Here is a 20,172-nt window from a genome sequence, read left to right as displayed (position 1 = left end):
ATTAACATGGGTAGTTTTCAAAAAAAAATTCTCTGAAACAACTATGGTGTTGCTCACACCATCGGATTTGAAGTTTGGTTGAACTTCTTCAGAGTGCAGTTCTCTAGTGATTGGCCCTGTGATCCTGAGATCACAGGTCAAAGAGCAGTGTTCCCTGACACGACTACACAAGGCCCACAATGCTGACCTCCGACCCAACTGAAAGAAGTTCATTAGCTTAAAAATGGGATTAAGAGACACCATTTTATTCCGCTCCTTATCTATACGTGCGAGGTTTGTTAATTCACACAGCAGCGCTGGGGAACTGCAGAGTTGATATTTAGTTCATGTAGAATTCATTTCTTTTTGCAGCTAATTGAGCCTCAGTTCCTTCATGAAAATTTCCCCCCCAAAAAAAACAAGTGCCAAAACGAGAAATGTTGGATTAAGACTTCCAACAAAATATACAATCGGACTGTCCAAACATATTTCAACTCCCTTGGCGTCAATTGTGTCTGATAAACAGTCGCACACAATCGAATGGTTCATTGAGTGCCTTGGGCTTCTGTGTAGACCTTGCTGGTGCCACACTGACCGGGTTACCTTTTATCTGACCTTTGTGTGCTTTTAAAACACGATGGTGATACCGTGTTAAGGAGGGAAAGGCTCTCGACCACTTTTATTTCGTTTTACAGGCATTTTTTCTTTTATGAGATACAAATAGGAAAGCTCCAGTGGGAAAGAGCATGTAAAAAAAATGTGTTTTGCTTTCCAATTTAAGCATTCAAGGCTTAAAAATACATCACGGTAAATCAGGCTTGCACTAGAAATACCACCTCATTCATAGGACATTGGAAAACTAACAATGTGTTCACAACGCACATCGTTATTAATGCGCAAATCAGCCAGCGAGTTCAGGGGATTAGGAGATATGCCGTGAGTTGTGAATCTCCAGAACTTGGTGCTCGATTTACTCCGCTCCTCCGTTTGCTTCACACAAACGGCATCTCGCCCTCAACCTCCCCGTTAGTTTTAAGAACTTGCTGGATTTGCACATTAATTCCCCAGTAAATTCACCACAGAAAATTAGGGTTCATAATTAATAGTGTAAGTACCCTTTTTAATGATGTGATAATTGTTAATGTAATGCCAATAAACCTTCTTAGAGATTTAAAACATTTCAAATTTTTAATTTTAAATTTTTTTTCTTACTTTTCTGTTTCTTTTCTCTCTCCCTTAATCCAATCTTTCTTGATTATCTGTATCCCAGAGTATTAAAAGAGGTAGCCATGGAAATAGTGGATGCATTAGTTGTCATCTTCCAAAGTTCTATAGATTATGGAACAGTTCCTGCAGATTGGAGGGTGGCAAATGTAACCCCACTATTTAAAAAAGGAGGGAGAGAGAAAACAGGGAACTACAGACCGGTTAGCCTAACATCAGTAGTAGGGAAAATGCTAGAGTCTATTATAAAGGATGTGATAACAGAACACTTAGAAAATATCAACAGGATTAGATAAAGTCAACATGGATTTATGAAAGGGAAATCATGTTTGACAAACCTACTGGAGTTTTTTGAGGATGTAACTGGTAGAATAGATAAGGGAGAACCAGTACATGTGGTTTATTTGGATTTTCAGAAGGCCTTTGATAAAGTCCCACATAACAGGTTAGTGTGCAAAATTAAAGCACATGGGATTGGTGGTAATATACTGGCATGGATCGAAAATTGGTTAACAGACAGGAAACAGAGAATAGGAATAAATGGGTCTCTATCGGTGTGGCAGACGGTGACTAGTGGGGTACCAAGGGATCAGTGCTTGGGCCCCAGCTATTCACAATATAGATCAATGATTTGGATGAGGGAACCAAATGTAATGTTTTCAAGTTTGCTGACGACACAAAACTAGGTGGGATCGTGAGTTGTGAGGAGGATGCAAAGAGGCTTCAAGGCGATTTGGTCAAGTTGAGTGAGTGGGCAAATACATGGCAGATGGAATATAATGTGGATAAATGTGAAGTTATCCACTTCGGAAGGAAAAACAGAAAGGCAGGGAACTGTTGATGTGCAAAGGAACCTGGGTGTCCTTGTACACCGGTCACTAAAAGCAAACATGCAGGTGCAGCAAGCAGTTAGGAAGGCAAATGATATGTTGGCTTTCATTGCAAGAGGATTTGAGTACAGGAGCAAGAATGTCTTACTGCAGTTATACAGGGCCTTGGTGAGACCACACCTGGAGTACTGTGTGTAGTTTAGGACTCCTTACCTAAGAAAGGATATACTTGCCTTAGAGGGAGTGCAGCAAAGGTTCACCAGACTGATTCCTGGGATGGCAGGACTGTCGTATGAGGAGAGATTGGGTCGACTCGGCCTGTACTCACTCGAGTATGGAAGAATGAGAGGGGATCTCATTGAAACATATAAAATTCTGACAGGGCTAGACAGACTGGATGCAGGGAGGATGTTTCCCCTGGCTGGGGGGTCCAGAACGAGGGACACAGTCTCAGAATACAGGGTAGGACATTTAGGACTGAGATGAGGAGAAATTTCTTCACTCAGAGGGTGGTGAACCTGTGGAATTCTCTACCACAGAAGGCTGTGGAGGCCAAGTCACTGAATATATTTAAGAAGGAGCTAGATAGATTTCTAGACACAAAAGGCATCAAGGGGTATGGAGAGAGAGCGGGAATATGGTATTGAGATAGAGGATCAGCCATGATCATATTGAATGGCGGAGCAGGCTCGAAGGGCCAAATGGCCTACTCCTGCTCCTTTTTTCTATGTTTCTATGTTTCCCTGTCTTTATTTCCCTTTCTGTACCTGATTTGACTTTAATTCACCGTTTCCTTCTCCATCGTTCATCTGTTTATTTCTCAATCCTTATATCTCATTGGTTAAGTAGATAGACTGTTGGTCCTGGGATTCACTGAGGTCCCAGATGTCCCATTGCCCTCACCACGCTGTTATCAGCTCCCATTTCCAGCAAATTATGGTGCAAACATTTTTGCGCTGAAGGGTGAGGGAAACAAGGCACACCACGGGGTGCCCCATTGCAGCATGATTGTTAGAAGCCTTGCTTTGGCCTTGCTTCTTGTGACAGGTCAGATTTCATTATGGTTTTATTTTTACTTGTTTCTCTTCTCAACTGTGTTGAACGCTTCACAGAATTTTTGGCAAGCTCATATTTTCCCAAATCAGCACTGTTTTATCACCCGTGATAACCCACTCATCTTAATAACGGCACCAATCGGAAAATAGAGGCCGTTTGCGCAGGAGCTTGCAAAATGTTAATGAACCTTAAAATGCTGGGGGGAGCTCGCGAAAACAGTAAAGAATTCACGCTCCACAGGAAACTTATTCAAGAAAATCTCTTGATATAGGACTCTCAGGCAATACCATCAGGTGAATGGTATCATGAATTCATCTTCATCAGAGTGCCTAGAACTGAATGGAAGTGTAGACATTATGAGCTCCACGAACTAGGCATCAGGTCTCTCCTTCCCAAACCTTGTTTTCTGAGAGAAACTCAGAACAGCATTCCATGTGCATTGATACGTCTGCCCCTGTTGTGCAAGTTGAGAACAGAAACTTAATGAAAATAAAGCCATTAAAAATGAAAAAGACAGTTAATCCAACTTGGAAGGGCTCACCCTGTGCACTGTGTGACTGAGAAGTGCAGAAAGAGCTTAGAAACCAGCTCCGTCATGAAACAGGGACTTACAACAGTGAAAGTATGCATGAAAAGTAATTTCATTCTAGCAGGAACATCAGTACAATGGTGTTGGTATTTACTGTGTACCACAGTGCCAGGAAACTGTCTCCACCTGGGGTCCACACTTTTTCTGAGAGGGATCGTAAACACGGAGCCTTCCACTGAAACCATTTCTCTAGATAGAAGGAGCCATCCCAGCAGAACAATGATGAGAAGGGGGAGAGTGTGGACAGCAGTAGTAATACTGATTTTTAAAAAAATATTAATTCTCGGGATGTGGGCATCACTGGCAAGGGCATTTATTGCCCATCCCTAATTGCCCTTGAGAAGGTGATGGTGAGCCGCCTTCTTGAACCGCTGCAGTCTGTGTGGTGAAGGTTCTCCCACAGTGCTGTTAGGAAGGGAGTTCCAGGATTTTGACCCAGCGACGATGAAGCAATGGCCGATATATTTCCAAGTTGGGATGGGGTGTGAGACTCGGAGGGGAACTTGAAGGTGATGGTGTTCTCACAAAATTGCAGCATTTGGATTTTCAAGAGGTGGCAGCCAGAATTAGCCTGAAGACGTCAACCAGTCAATCAGTCTGCAAGATGGCAGGGACTGCAGATTGCTATTGTATACAAAATAGCTTTCAACCTTATTATTTATAATTTTGTATATTTTTAATGAATTATAAAACAAGCTCAACACAAGAATAATACACAATCAACATGGGGCTGCCGATTGTTTTCAAAGTATTCCAGCCTTAAACCTCCTATCAGCAGGCTTGTTCAGCACAGAAGGGATTTCTCAGTAAAAGTGATGAAGGAAAATAAGTCAGGAGCTTTCATGTTTCCATGCCAGCGGGATGAGCTTTTAATTATTTCCCCCCAAATCCTTTGGCAACAAAGAAGTTTTAATAAAAACGAGTCTCGAGTAAAATAAAGTTACCTGTTAGGAGGATACACACTGCCCAACGCAGCTAAATAAACAAACGGTTTTGCTCTGCACATTCCTTAGCGCGAAGGCTCTTTCCTGAACAGCTGCCATATTGAGTTTTGTTTCAAAATTGGAATGGAGATAACAGAGCTCCTTGAGTCCAACAAAAATAAGAATACAGAGGATACCCAAAAAATTATCTCTATGTATACAATTTCCACAAAAAGCATACTTTTGAAATATAATGCTGTCAAATTTGACAGAAAGAAAGCCTTGCATTTATATAGCACCTTTCACGACCCAAAGCACTTTACGGCCAATTAAGTACTTTTTGACGTTTAGTCACTGTTGTTATGTAGGAAACACAGCATCCAATTTGCACACAGCAAGGTCCCACAAACAGTTAATCTGTTTTAATGATGATTGAGGGATAAATAGCAGCCAGGACATCACAGAGAACTCTTCTGCTCTTCTTTGAAATAATGTCATAGGATCTTTTACATCCACCTGTGAGAGCAGACATTTAACATCTCATCCAAAAGACAGCACCTCCAACAGGGCAGCACTCCCTCAGTACTGCACTGGGAGGGTCAGCCTGGATCATGTGCTTAAGTCTCTGGAGGGGGTCTTGAACCTACAACCTTCAAACTCAGAGGGGAGAATGCTACCCACTGAGCCAAGGCTGACATGTAAATCATTGGGTGTAAAATGAAATAGTGTTTGGTAATGGATGAGTGAACAGGCTTTGATGGATGGTTTGCTGCCTGAATACAAACAGAATTAAATTCATCAACACATCCTGTGCTGTTTTTTGTCCACAAGCACGAAGGCAACTCTACCCTCAGGTAAAGCTTGATCTAATAACGTCACCCTACCCCGATTTTGCCCAACCAGTCTCCTCTCTGGGTGTCATACAGAGACCTGCTTAACACAACCACAGGCCACGGAGTGAAAATTCACTGGAATCAGTTTTCAATCCTTGGCACGTGATCGGGAATGGCAATGTGGAATCATAGAATGGTACAGCACAGAAGGAGGCCATTCGGCCCATCATGCCTGTACCGGCTCTTTAAAAGAGCTATCCAATTAGTCGTGTACACCCCTGCTCTTTCTCCATAGCCCTGAAAACCTTTCCTTTTCAAGTATTTATCTATTGAATCTGCTTCGACCATCCTTTCAGGCAGTGCATTCCAGATCATAACAACTCGCTGTGTAAAAAAATTTCTCCTCATATCTTTGGAAATTTATTTTGACCCAGTAAAGGCCCATCTTTCTCTGTAGCTGAAAGGAAGTGTTGAGGGTCCATACTGCCAACAGATCAAATACTACAGACCCTAAGAGCGATGCTCACCTTGAATCTCCCGGAGTGACTCTGGGTACAAGTGTCAAGAGGTGGTAAAAACCTTGGGCGCAAAATTGGGCTGTGTAGCGCCCGATATTTCGGCGCTACACAGCCCCTCCGACATCCAAGATGGCGTCTTGGATGCGCACGCACGTTTCCTGCGTGACGTGCGTCAGATGCCATCTTGGTATAGGTAATCCTGAACGCTGGAAGCATGTAAAGTAGGGAGAAAATGGCTGCAATCAGTGTGCAACGCTGATTTAAAGTGATAGACACAATTTTGGACCTTAACACTCAACTCAACGCACAGTTTTATCCCGACCATCTAAATGTTTCTAACAGTGCCTGAAGGACCCCCTGACCAGCGCCATTTAAAGGGCCATGCAGGTGCTGCAGGTTAGTTGCTGGATTATTGCTTCTGGCTGCTGGAGGAGTAGGGAGTGTTTTTTGAAGCTCCCTATTCTTATTGGGAGCTCCTACACTACTTCTGAGAGTGCTTTGGCAGGTACTGCCTTACAGGTCGGAAAGTTACAACCCTGGTGGAACAACATTCCTGCCAACCGTGGGCGGTCTGCTAGTGCTCCCATTGGGCAGTGAGCATGACTGGGAGCATGCAGAGAGGCCACGTCCAACAGGTCAAGCTGCGAGGAGACGGAGGACGAGGATGCGCAGGGCGCTGAGCAGGAGGCCCTACCCAATGAGGGCCTTCAGGGATCAATTCTCTTACCTCAACATGACCGAGGAGGATTGCATCCAATGCCTGAGGTTCACCAAGGAAGCCGTCACCGAGATCTGTCAACTGGTGCGGCCACAACTGCAGCCTCAGAGCAGGGTGAGGACAGCATTGCCTGTGGCTGTGGAGTTCACCGTGGTGCTGAATTTCTACGGCTCAGGATCATTTCAGGCCTCTGCTGGCGACATGTGCAACATCTCGCAGTATGCAGTGCACTGCTGCATAAGGGAGGTCACAGACACACTGTACCACATGAGGAACAGGTTCATCACCTTTCCTCTCGACAGAGACAATCAGAACGAGCGAGCACGGGGGTTCGCCCACATTGCTGGCTTCCCCATGGTGCAGGGTGCCATGGACTGCACACATATTGCCCTGCGTGCCCCGCACATTAACTCAGCCGTCTTCGTCAACTGAAAGGGCTTCCACTCCCTCAAAGTGCATCTGGTGTGCGACCACACGCAACGAATCATGGAGGTCGATGTCCGCTACCCAGTCATGACGCCTTCGTCATGCAGCAATCCAATGTGCCAGCTATCTTTCATCCGACTCGGCAAGTTAAAGGCTGGCTACTGGGAGACAAGGGCTATCCCCTCATGACGTGGCTCATGACACCGGTCAGGAATCCACGCACAGGTGCACAGCAGGCCTATAATGAGAGTCATGCTGCCACACACAACATCGTGGAGCACACCATAGGCCTCCTCAAACAACGCTTCCACTGCCTGGAGCAGTCTGGAGGAGCCCTGCAGTACTCCCCTGAGTGGGTGGGCAGATTCGTGGTGGTCTGCTGCATGGTGCACAACCTCGCCATCATGAGGGAGCAGCCTTTGCCACCAATGACTGCAGAAGATCCTGAGCCAAAGGTGGAGGAGGAGGAGGCTGAGGAGGAAGAGGCGGAGGAGCAGGAGTTGGAAGAGGCTGAGCAGGAGCAGGAGGAGGGGAAGGAGCCGGAAGAGGAGGTGGAGGAAGACGCAAGCTCGCAACAGGAACCACACGCCTTGTCTGTAAGGGCTGTGCGTGCTCGCCTGATCCGTGCCCGCTATCAATAATTGGAACTACATCCCCCAACTCACCAACAGTGCCGCATTCCCCTCCCACAAGACAATATCAAATCACCCTCCATCAGATTACACATTGGTGTCCCTCTCAGCTCATTGCATGAATAAAAACCACCACCAAATGCAAAATCAAACTCTCATTTATGGATTAATAAATGAAAATATGCAAACATAACAGAACTATTCACCCTCGTGCATTCCCTTGGTGCCTATTGTTCTTGTGCCTTTACCTATCCTAGTGCTCCTACGAGGTGCTTCTCCAGTGACTGGAGCATGGGTGGTGGGAGGCTGCTGGCTTTCAATAGAGGAATGTCCAGATGGCCTTGGAGGACGACCTCGCGCAGCTCTGGGCCTGGAGGGCCTGGCTTCAGACTGCACCATCTCAGCATGGGCTGCAGCGGTGTGGCCTGGCTGGCTGACAGGCAACAACATGGGCACTGGCGGAGTGGCAGGGGTGGGAGCAGGAATGCTGTCGTCCTGAGAGAGGACAGCAGGTCCGACTGCCATGGCGCCACTGCCACTCTCCCGGGGTGGCGCCTCAGCACTCCTGGTGATCAGCTGGAGAACGGATTGCTGGACTGCTGGTATGATCTGGAAGCCCCGTTCCACAGTGGTCCCCAGAGCCATGATAGCAGCAGTCTGAGCTTCCAATGCAGCAGTCTGAGCTGCAAATGCAGCAGTCAGACCTTGGATGGCAGATGTTTGTGCTGCAATGGATGCTGTGACATCAGTCATCAGACGCTGGATCATGGTGGGTTCCAAGGGTGCGCTGATGGAGGTGACCACCCGTTCCATGTTGGAAAGGATGGGCTCCAAGCTCTCCTCCATGCCCCTTTTCATTATGCGCAGGCTTTCTGGCAGGCTTTCCAGTGCCCCAAGCTTTGTTGGTATATGCCCCATCAGCCATCTTCTGTAGCTTGGCCCATCAAAGTCCTCATCTGATTCCTCTGCAGCAGAACTAGTGAGCGACCTCACCCTTCAGCGAGTTGGCTTCTGTGGTATCCGTTCCCTCCGCCCCGGCTCCTGCACACTCGTGCTCGGTGTCTCACCACGTGCAGATCCCTCCTCTAACCTAACCTCTAAAGGACGCGCAGTGTCAGTCTCTGAGCTGGTGGAAGCAAGTGTCAGATCGAGTGACGGTGTGGCTTCAGCGTCCCCCTCCTTCTCGGGTGTCGCCACGTGTTCTTGGGTATCTGCAATGACAAAGGGAAACAGGTTGCGTTGTGGAGTGGGGAGAGGAGCAAGAGGTGCTTGCTGGCAGCATGTGCAGCACGTGAGTCAGAAAAGATGATGGGAGGAGGGAGATGTGGAAAAGGAGAAGGATCATTAGATATGCAGAGACCCCTTTGATCGGGATCTCCAGCACGGCACGTTGTAACAGCTGCAGCGACAGCCCGCCCAATGATCCGCAGCACTGTCTCCTCTAGGAGGGTGAGGGTGTGTAGACGTGCCCGTCCATCCTCAGGTCCCTCCTGCTGGCGGGTGTTATACGCCACCTCCTCCTGCAAGACAGAAGACAGTGTGTCAGTGAGTGTCCTGCAAGGTGTGTCGGTGATGTGCCTGTCATGGTCAAATAGCTGCCAGTTTGTGTGACTTGAGTGGTGGTTGTGTGGCCTGCAAGTGTGTGCAATGTGCGGGTGAGATGCTGCATTGCATATGGATGGGCAGTGTTTATTGGTGGGTGGGTGGGTGATGGGAGGTATCGTGCATGGAGTATTGGTACAGTTGGTAGGATGTGCCACTTGACACTTGGATTCACTCACCTTGACCACTCGTGTCAAATCATTAAATTTCTTGCGGCTCTGCACCCATGTGCATGGTGCAATGCTCCTCGCATTCACTTCCTGCGCCACAGCCTGCCAATGCCTACGCAACTGTAGTCTAGATGGTCTCCGGCCAACCTGCAGGTACATGCCTGCCCTCCTTTGGTCCAGAGCATCGTCCGAGAATCTTGGTGCCCGCTCACTTGCTGGTGCAGCTATTCATGATGCCATTCTCCTTTCTCCTACTTGGCTGTGTATCTGCCATTGGAAATGTGCCTGCACCTTTAAGTAGTGCAGGCAGCTGATGACATGCGCTGTCCACGCCCCATTTCCAACTTCCTCATTCGCCGAGGGCCGTGCTTGCTGCACGGAGATTTCATGGTAAGTATCAGGCAGCACGAAGTTCACGTGCTGCCTGCGCATCGCCCAGAACGGACCCTTATCCAATTTTTCGCCCCTTGTCTTTTCATCTAGTGTTTTCTTAGTGCCAGCAGTAATCCGTTTACAAAGGGTTAAACGCTGGACTTAAAATAACACACAGAGGAAATCTAGGTTTCACTGACTTCATGGAAAAACCGCTTGCCATATTTTTTTTGAGAATGTAAAAACAGCTAAAAGAACTGCGCTTTATTTTCATCCCAATATCGTCAGCTGCAAATAGTTCAATGATGCATTTCAATACATGAGAAAAATGAAAGCATTTCAGAAAGCATTCGGAGAAAACTCTGGGAACCCAGTGGGAAAATAGTTCAACCCAGTGGGAAAATAGTTCAACCCAGTGGGAAAATAGTTCAACCCAGTGGGAAAATAGTTCAACCCCGTGGGATAAATTGTCCAACCCAGTGGGAAAATAGTTCAACCCAGTGAGAAAATAGTTCAACCCTGTGGGATAAATTGTCCAACCCAGTGGGAAAATAGTTCAACCCCGTGGGAAAATAGTTCAACTCCGTGGGAAAATAGTTCAACTCCGTGGGATAAATTGTCCAACCCAGTGGGAAAATAGTTCAACCCCGTGGGATAAATTGTCCAACCCAGTGGGAAAATAGTTCAACCCAGTGGGATAAATTGTCCAACCCAGTGGGAAAATAGTTCAACCCAGTGGGAAAATAGTTCAACCCAGTGAGAAAATAGTTCAACCCCGTGGGATAAATTGTCCAACCCAGTGGGAAAATAGTTCAACCCAGTGAGAAAATAGTTCAACCCAGTGAGAAAATAGTTCAACCCCGTGGGATAAATTGTCCAACCCAGTGGGAAAATAGTTCAACCCCGTGGGAAAATAGTTCAACCCAGTGGGAAAATAGTTCAACCCAGTGGGCAGGTTGCACAATGAGCGTTTTCCATTATAAATGTTGACATAGTAATTTATATTGGAAAATGTTGACACAAAAAGTATGACAGAAACGTGACAACAGGAAGTCAAGTGGCACTGACAGGAAGTGCGCGCAGACATAAGATTTTTAATATATTATGCATGAACAAAGGGAAAAGGCGCACAATCAAGGTCTAACCAATGAAGAGAAAGTATACCAGAGCACGTGAGGTCTACTATTATTCTGTATTAAAACAATGGTCTTTGATGCTTATTGATAATTTTTTAAACATAATGGAATTTTCGTGGCAGTGATAGAATAACAACTTTAAGAACGCGTCAAGCCTTTTCCAAGTGCTCGAGGCATTTTAAAGTAAACACCAAGAGTAATATGATGGAAAGTGCGATATTACAGTACGCAAAGACTTGTATCTACCAGACGCTACTGGAAGACTCGATTGTCGGAAAGAAAAGTGCCAGATGTCTAGGTTCAAACTCTGGTCTGCCATATGTCTGCCCCCAGGCCAGAAGAATAAAACAGAACTTGATTCTGGAGCCAAACCCTATTATTTCCTATAATTGAAGAAAATAAAACTCATCAGCTCTTCGAATACCTTGGAAGAATTTCTTCTTTCTAACTATTTGGCTTCAGCAGATTGCTTTTTCACCCCCACTAAAAAACGTGATCAGTAATTTATCTTTCTCCATTAATTGGGGTTCAGAATTTTGGAAACAGTTGCCAGGATGTATTTTTTAAGAGGAAATTCGTAGCGATGACTGCTATCTGACGTGCCAATCAGCTGGAACGAGACTCAATGAAAGGTCCAGGGAGCCTGGGAGCTCAAACACTTAGATTTTATTGTACATGTCACACTAATGGTCTTGGCAATGTCTTACAGCTCATTAGTTATCGCTTGGATCAATTTCATAGCAACAGTTTTTTTCTGCCACTAATACAGGCGATGCGATTCCAGGCTCTGGTGCCATCTCTGTGTGAGAAGACTAATTGAAACAATGTGATCACTTCAGCGTGTTATGTTTCTTTCTCGTTAACCAGTCAACATGGCTGTGGAAGACTTGTGGCAAGACAGGAAAAGTGGTGATGTGCATATTCGCAGGGATAGTTTTCTAGAGTATTAAGCAGTGGATGAAACTGTTGGGGTATCAATTGGTTGTGCTGCACACTCACAAAGCAAGCTGCCAATCTCAGTCATGCCACAACAACAACTTGCGTTTATATAGCGCCTTTAACGTAGTAAAACACCCCAATGCGCTTCACAGGAGTGATTATCAAACAAAATTTGACACCAAGCCATATAAAGAGACATTAGGACTGGTAAACAAAAGATTGGTCAAAGAGGTAAGTTTTAAGGAGCAACTTAAAGGAGAAGGGAGAGGTGGAGCTATGGAGAGGTTTAGGGAGGGAATTCCAGAGCTTAGGACCAAGGCAGCTGGAAACATGGTCGCCAATGGTGGAAGGAAGAAAACTGGGGATGCCCACGAGGCCAGAATTGGAGGAGGGCAGAGTTCTCGGAGGGTTGCAGGGCTGGAGGAGGTTATAGAGATAGGGAGGGGCGAGGCCATGGAGGGATTTGAAAACAAGGATGAGAATTTTTTGGGGTACGAAATGGAGGGTGATACTTAACCGTAGGCAGGAATGGGTAAGTTACCCTGACTTACAACACCCACCTCCTAATCAAAATCAGCACTGCTGTCATCACTACCTCATACCATCATATTAACCATTGGATTTGGGCTTCAAAGGATCTGAAATTTCCGCTGTTACCTGAAATCTGAACTAACCCGAGTGCTTATCTCTGTTTTTTAATAGAAGGTAACTTTTCCGTCTGCACTTTTGGTGCAGAGCCTCGTCTGCTGGTAGTGTGTAGCAGGAAATCTCATGCATGCAGCCCATGATTTCCCGTCCATGTAAATCGGTGAGGGGCCCACAAAAACTTACCCTGCAGAACCGAACATTAGGGCAAAAAAAAAAGACAAAATCTATAAAGGCGAGTGCGGCAAAATGTTTAACCCATTCTTACTGGATTCACTTTATTGACAACGACAGGGGTATCTGTTCTGCAAAAAGTCATTGAAACTATTGGAGCCGAGCTACGTTTTCATTGGTTGACTTAAACTGTGATTTGAGTGGCTCAGAGCCAATCTCATTGTTTGGGCTCCACTGCCCATCTCAGAAAAATGGCTTTATGACCTTGACAAACAATGTTTCTGAGGAGACGTGGTTGCCCTCTAATTAAGCCTTGAAAGTGTACAGAGAACTCTACTGCACTAGGGCTGTCTGGGAATGTGAAAACCTGACCAATGTACTCAAGTGGTCACAGAACAGAAGCTTTGTGTAGTTCCGAACGTACAAAATTGACGGGCAGGAAACAGACCAGCTGATCCATCAAGCCTGCCCCACACAACATGATGGCTGGAACATCATGACTAAATCCCTCTCCCGACCTCTTACCCTCAAACCCACCCCTGCAGCTGTGTAATCTCTTGGCAGAGACAAAAACCAGAAAAAAAACAGGGCCACTAAGGGAAAAAATACTCTGTAAAATTCCTCTCCGACCCCCTCAGGCGATCGAAACCAGTCCAGGAGATCACATGGAGATCAGAACTCTGTAGTCAAACACTGCTGATTGGCAAGCAATGCTGATCTCTCTGTCGTATTAACAATTACAGAGATTCAGACCATCACCAGGTGACAGAAAATAGAGTTTTCTTCTATCAAATCAAACCAACGGATCTAATGGATCAATTCAAATGCAAATTAGATCGATTTCTTTCAGAAAATAACATTTTGGGGATACGGTATATGAGTAATTTGAGACATTACGTGTGGTAAGTGGAACATGATCGGGAGGAACAGGTGACTTTGGACCTATGGTTCCCAAAGCTCTCCATCACAGGGGGGTTTTCTCGCCTCATGTCTGGGTCTGTTGTAGACTAATTGATAGAGATTGATTGCTATAATTAATCAACAACTCCATTATCATTGTATCATGTGACTACAGGATGGTGGAAGGTGAACTAAATGGATGTCTACCTTCCTTCGTCTAGCAATTCCTATGTTCCAAAGATGTCAAGACTGGGGAAAGCAACTAATCTGCCAGACCCAGCTCAGACTCGGAAACATTCCCTACCTGTAGTTTTGCTTTTCACTTGCCACCTGAATCTTCTCATAGAAGGAATATGCCTGGTTTCCCTCCCAGTCTCTCAGATCGATTCTCAGGGAGTACTGCTGTTGGTTTGTCTGAAGGAAAATCATCTCATTGCCAAGCCAGTGTTCTCCAGATGGATTCCCAAAACCCTAGGAGACAGCAGATACCAAATAATTAGTGCACACCACAGCTCAAAGATGCGGGGGGGGGGGGGGGCGCGGGTGGGGGTGATCTCTTCTCCCCGCTGCACACAGCAAAAAGACATAAATGTGTATCCTTTGCAAATACGTTAACGATTTTGCAACACCTAATGCTGATAGGACGTTTCCTCCAACTGTATTAGAAACATTGGCACAAGGGCTGTGGATATGGAATGTCCTGCTACATTTTGGCAATGGAAGATAGTCCAGATTCCAAACAAGGTTTCTGTGTGTTTATGAAAAAAAAAGGAAAACTGAATACTGGAAATCAGAAACAAAGAAAATGAGGGATCCTTTCCAAGATGCTAACCTGCCTTTTCTTTTTTGGATATTGACTGGACTGGTGCTCAGTTCCAACATTTCCTATTTAATTAGTCATTCGTCGAGTACTGTTGAGCAATTAAAATCTGGCCATGAAGTATAGAATCATACAGCACAGAATGAGGCCATTCAGACCATTGTGCCTGTGCCAGCTCTTTGAAAGAGCTATCCAATTAGTCCCACTCCCCCCTGCTCTTTCCCCATAGCCCTACAAATTTCTCCTTTTCAAATATTTATCCAATTCCCTTTTGAAAGTTATTATTGAATCTGCTTCCACCATTCCAGATTATTACAACTCGCGGCACAAAAAAAATTCTCCTCACCTCTCCCCTGGTTCTTTTGCCAATTACCTTAAATCTGTGTCCTCTGGTTACCAATCCTCCTACTAGTGGAAACCATTTCTCCTTATTTACTCTATCAAAACCCCTCATGATTTTGAACACCTCTATTAAATCTCCCCTTAACCTTTTCTGCTCCAAGGAGAATAATCCCAGTGTGCTGTAAAATAACAACACCTTGCATTTATATAGCACCTTTAAGGTAGAAAACAACCCAAGGTGCTTCACAGGAGCGATTATCAGACAAAGATGGATGGCGAGCCAAAGAAGAGATATTAGGAGAGGTGATTAAAAACTTAGTCAAAGAGGTGTGTTTTAAGGAGAGTCCAAAAGGAGGTGATGAAGGTGGAGAGGCGAAGAGGTTTAGGGAAGGAATTCCAGAGTGCAGGATCTAGACAGCTGAAGGCAAGGCCGCCAATGGTGGGGCAAAGGGAGGGAATGGGGGGGATGCACAAGGGGACAGAGGTGGAGGAACGCAGAGTTCTGATGCAAGGTTAAGGAAAAAGTAAACAAAAATGAAAGCCAAAGCAATAGAATAACAGTATTAAACTCAATCGAAAAAGGTTAACCACAGTGGTGTGGGAGAATAACAATGCAGCATTTGGGAGCTAATTAGAATAAGTAGATCAGAAAAGAATGTTCCTTGAGAGAGCAGCTTTTTGCTAACCGGAGTAACTGTAAAAATATAACTTTAGTTAAATATATTTCTTAGTGTTTATTTCTTTTTTTTTCTGCAGAGTTCAAGTAGACATAAGTCAGTTTGCTGTAAAATGCCAATTTGGACCAGTTTCTGGTTTTTGACGAGTCAAGCTGTACAAGATAAGTTTGACGAGCATAAATTGCACAAGAAAAGGGACCGCAGAGCTTTTAAAAATAGGAGTCAACAGTGACACACTGCGGGGTTGGGGGGGGGTGAATTTTAACCCCCCACCTACCGGCAAAAAAAACAGCCAGGTGGGCAGCTAAAGTGCCCAGTGCAACCTATACCCTTGTCTGATCCCACTGCCTTCTTGTGGATCCCGATATTAACCGGCTGTTTTGAACTGACGAAAAGGACACCTGCCGGAAGGCAGCAGGGTCCTTTATAAATGCAGATTGGGCCCCGGCCATGATATCATCAGAACCCCATGACAGCATCGAGGCCTCATGACATCCCCAGGGCTCCATGACATCATCAGGGTCCCATGACATCATCAGGGTCCCATGACAGCATCGAGGCCTCATGACATCCCCGGGGCTCCATGACATCATCAGGGTCCCATGACATCATCAGGACCCGACTGCAATCTCAGCCTGAGGTCTGCGTGGGGGAAATCCACTGTTGTTTCCCCGCTAGGCCCAAACCTGTCGGGAAGAGGAACTGGGGCCAAAAGAGGGCCAGGAAGGGAAGTTTACTTTAATTTGTGTTGGTTTCTTTATGGACCAGGAGGTGGAGTGCACCTCTGGACTCGACAAGGAAACCTTGGCCCCCACCCCTCACCTCACCTGCCTTGGGCTACCCCCTCCCTCGCTCAATGATAACATTCCTGCCTCTGAGCTAGAAGCTTATGGGTTCAAGCGACAGTCCAGACAGTCCCAGCCAACGGAGACCAAAGTTCCAGTCTCTGAATACTGGGTTCACATCCAGCAGGGAACTCGCATCTGAGTGGTGACCTCTCCCACATCGCATCTAGTCGGTTCTCCTGGTCAGGGGTTATGAGTCAGGCTAATGACCTGTCCACCTAAAAAGGGACAGGCTGCGTAGACTAGACTTGTATTCCCTTGAGTACAGAAGATTAAGAGGTGATCTAATCGAGGTGTTTAAGATGATTAAAGGAATTGATAGGGTAGATAGCGAGAAACTATTTCCTCTGGTGGGGGATTCCAGAACAAGGGGTAATAACCTTAAAATTAGAGCTGGGCCATTCAGGATAATGTCTGGAAGCTCTTCTTCACACAAAGGGTAGTGGAAATTCTGGAACTCTCTCCCCCATAAAGCTGTTGAGGCTGGGGGTCAATTGAAAATTTCAAAACTGCGATTTATAGATTTTTGTTAGGTAAGGGAATTAAGGGTTATGGGACTAAGGCGGTTAAATGGAGCTAAGATACAAATCAGCCGTGATCTAATAGAATGGCGGAACAGGCTTGAGGGGTTGAATGGCCTTTTCTTGTACCTATGTTCCTATGGGACTATGTTATAGAAAAATCCCAGAGCGTGATCTGCAGGGTGTGGAAGGAGTAGAAGGAATGAGTTGTCTCGTTTCTTCACATGTTGAGAAGAAGAAAACTAGAAGACTTAGCAACGTCCCATAGATCAATATTTGAAAACATAAAGTGAGGTAAAGAAACACTGTGCGATTCTCTTTAAAGAGAGTAGATTGTTAACAACTTGTTTCAGTGCATGTTCGACTTTCCAACAACACCACTGAAGAAAGTTAGCCAACCTTTTAAACTAAAGCAACAAATATATCATTTTCTGAAATTACATATCATTTCCCTTCCTGTGTGTTTAATGAATAAACTTGCCAAGATTTTACATTACTAACATTGACCCAAATAAAGCAAGCAATTTAGATATACATTAAGGCAAGTCTCCGTGGTGCAATCATTAAAATGGTCGGGTGTATCAAGTAACGCAGACTGCAGCCATTGTAATATTGCTCAAAGTGCATTTGGAGGAAATCTTTGGGAATGATCTTTTTCTTTCTTGTCTTGTTTCACCTACAGCCAGACTCTGAGGCTTTCTATTTCCAGATGAGCTGGTCGCAGATTTTTCTGACCAGCCTTCCCACTGAGCCATTTTCTTTACATTTATATCGCATGTGAGAAATCTCACCTCAACGCTCCAATCTTACGTGCTACCCTAGAGACAACTTATTCAGCCAGAAACGTGCTGATAAACAGCACATGGGCATGTTATAATTGGGTTGTTGTTGTTTTCGTATCTCCTCACTCTTCCCTTGGAGAACAGTGTGAAGTAGTGGGAGGATTCGCAGGCTGATTAACAGTCTGACGGGCCGCGACGTGAAAGCCCCTTCCATGGCCGTAACCATCTTTATACCAGCTGATAGGGGGTTAGTCCTATACGGTGGGAGAGTTTTATGGGCTCCCACAAACCATACAATGAGGGAGAGGCCACCACACCCTCTGGATGCGAATATCCCAATGGATGTCAATCCAGAATTCAGAACAGGAGCTCCGGTCTCCCCTCCCCAGGACTGTCTGGAGCTCCGGTCTCCCCTCCCCAGGACTGTCTGGAGCTCCGGTCTCCGCTCCCCGGGACTGTCTGGAGCTCCAGTCTTCCCTCCCCAGGACTGTCTGGAGCTCCGGTCTCCCCTCCCCAGGACTGTCTGGAGCTCCGGTCTCCCCTCCCCAGGACTGTCTGGAGCTCCGGTCTCCCCTCCCCGGGACTGTCTGGAGCTCCGGTCTCCCCTCCCCGGGACTGTCTGGAGCTCCGGTCTCCCCTCGCCGGGACTGTCTGGAGCTCCGGTCTCCCCTCGCCGGGACTGTCTGGAGCTCCGGTCTCCACTCCCCGGGACTGTCTGGAGCTCCGGTCTCCCTTCGCCGGGACTGTCTGGAGCTCCGGTCTCCCCTCGCCGGGACTGTCTGGAGCTCCGGTCTCCACTCCCCGGGACTGTCTGGAGCTCCGGTCTCCCCTCGCCGGGACTGTCTGGAACTCCGGTCTCCACTCGCCGGGACTGTCTGGAGCTCCGGTCTCCACTCGCCGGGACTGTCTGGAGCTCCGGTCTCCCCTCGCCGGGACTGTCTGGAGCTCCGGTCTCCCCACCCCGGGACTGTCTGGAGCTCCGGTCTCCCCTCCCCGGGACTGTCTGGAGCTCCGGTCTCCCCTCCCCGGGACTGTCTGGAGCTCCGGTCTCCCCTCGCCGGGACTGTCTGGAGCTCCGGTCTCCCCTCCCCGGGACTGTCTGGAGCTCCGGTCTCCACTCCCCGGGACTGTCTGGAGCTCCGGTCTCCCCTCGCCGGGACTGTCTGGAGCTCCGGTCTCCCCTCCCCGGGACTGTCTGGAGCTCCGGTCTCCCCTCGCCGGGACTGTCTGGAGCTCCGGTCTCCCCTCGCCGGGACTGTCTGGAGCTCCGGTCTCCCCTCGCCGGGACTGTCTGGAGCTCCGGTCTCCACTCCCCGGGACTGTCTGGAGCTCCGGTCTCCACTCCCCGGGACTGTCTGGAGCTCCGGTCTCCCCTCGCCGGGACTGTCTGGAGCTCCGGTCTCCCCTCGCCGGGACTGTTTGGAGCTCCGGTCTCCCCTCGCCAGGACTGTCTGGAGCGCCGGTCTCCCCTCGCCGGGACTGTCTGGAGCTCCGGTCTCCCCTCGCCGGGACTGTCTGGAGCTCCGGTCTCCCCTCGCCGGGACTGTCTGGAGCTCCGGTCTCCACTCCCCGGGACTGTCTGGAGTTCAGGTCTCCACTCACCAGAACTGTCTGGAGCTCTGGTCTGCACTCTCCAGGACTGTCCGGAGCGAGGGTTCGAACACTGTACCTTCTGACTCCGAGGCGGGTAAATGCTAACACTGCCCACTCCATTATAATAGAGAAAGTTCAATGGAACGAAAATCAGGCAGGTTCAATAACAGGCGAGCGATCTGCTCCACTAGATTACAGTCCATGTGGCGAAGATGAAAATATACTTCAGAGTTTTGTTTCACTGAGAGACCTTGGACACAGACCAAGGCCCACAGGGCAGGTCACTTCCAAGCTTGAAAAGAGAAGACGAGATGAATCCAGACGGAAGAGACAGATGAAGCCAAGATTCCATTTTTAAAGCCTGCACCTAAATGGTGAATGTCAGCGGGCTATTTGGCAGCAATACAGTTGAGCCTGATCTTATCGGCAAGCAACATGAAAGCATGTACACATTCTATCAAGGGTCACTGGAGAGTAATGAAGGGTGATTAATGAAGAAATAAAGTTATTACAGAGCGGGGCTTGACAAACCTCGGTAAAACTGATGGATCTTTTCTCCTATCTCATTCATTGTGATTTGTTGCAATCCAATCAGCAGTCACACACAGATAGTGAGTGGTGCCTTTATTATTTTTATGTCTTTGTGGAACAGATTCTCGATGGAATGACTTCATGAAGTGTACAGTCTGTCCAACTGAAGCATCACTTTCTCCCCTTGGTATTTCCAGCCCCTTCGAGTTTAAGGCCAACATTCCCATTAGTCCCTTTTCTTTTGGATTGCCCTTTTTGTACCTGTGCACCGGCTTTTGGTGAAGGCCGTGCGTTCCTTGCTAGGTGATCACCACCACAGTGGCCCACCCTCCCGGGATCCTCGGAGCCCCCACAGCTGTGTGGAACCCCCCCCCCCCCCACACTGCCCCAGAGGA

The 20,172-nt window shown here is 47.1% G+C and overlaps 1 protein-coding gene across 10 annotated transcripts in view; it reads right to left on the bottom strand.

Moving 5' to 3' along the window:
- Nucleotides 1-20,172, bottom strand: part of LOC137307128 (angiopoietin-1-like) — a 226,557-nt gene that overhangs the window by 43,850 nt on the left and 162,535 nt on the right. For all 10 annotated transcript variants that reach the window (XM_067976496.1, XM_067976462.1, XM_067976515.1 and 7 more), the window contains one exon: nt 13,971-14,137. In XM_067976496.1, the coding sequence (XP_067832597.1) occupies nt 13,971-14,137 (167 nt within the window). The remainder of the gene's footprint in view (nt 1-13,970; nt 14,138-20,172) is intronic.

The sequence above is a fragment of the Heptranchias perlo genome, chromosome 3 (genome assembly GCF_035084215.1).
Source record: "Heptranchias perlo isolate sHepPer1 chromosome 3, sHepPer1.hap1, whole genome shotgun sequence".
NCBI lineage: Eukaryota > Metazoa > Chordata > Chondrichthyes > Hexanchiformes > Hexanchidae > Heptranchias > Heptranchias perlo.
The sequence above is the reverse complement of the archived record's forward strand: the minus strand, read 5'-3'. Positions and strand labels throughout refer to the sequence as shown.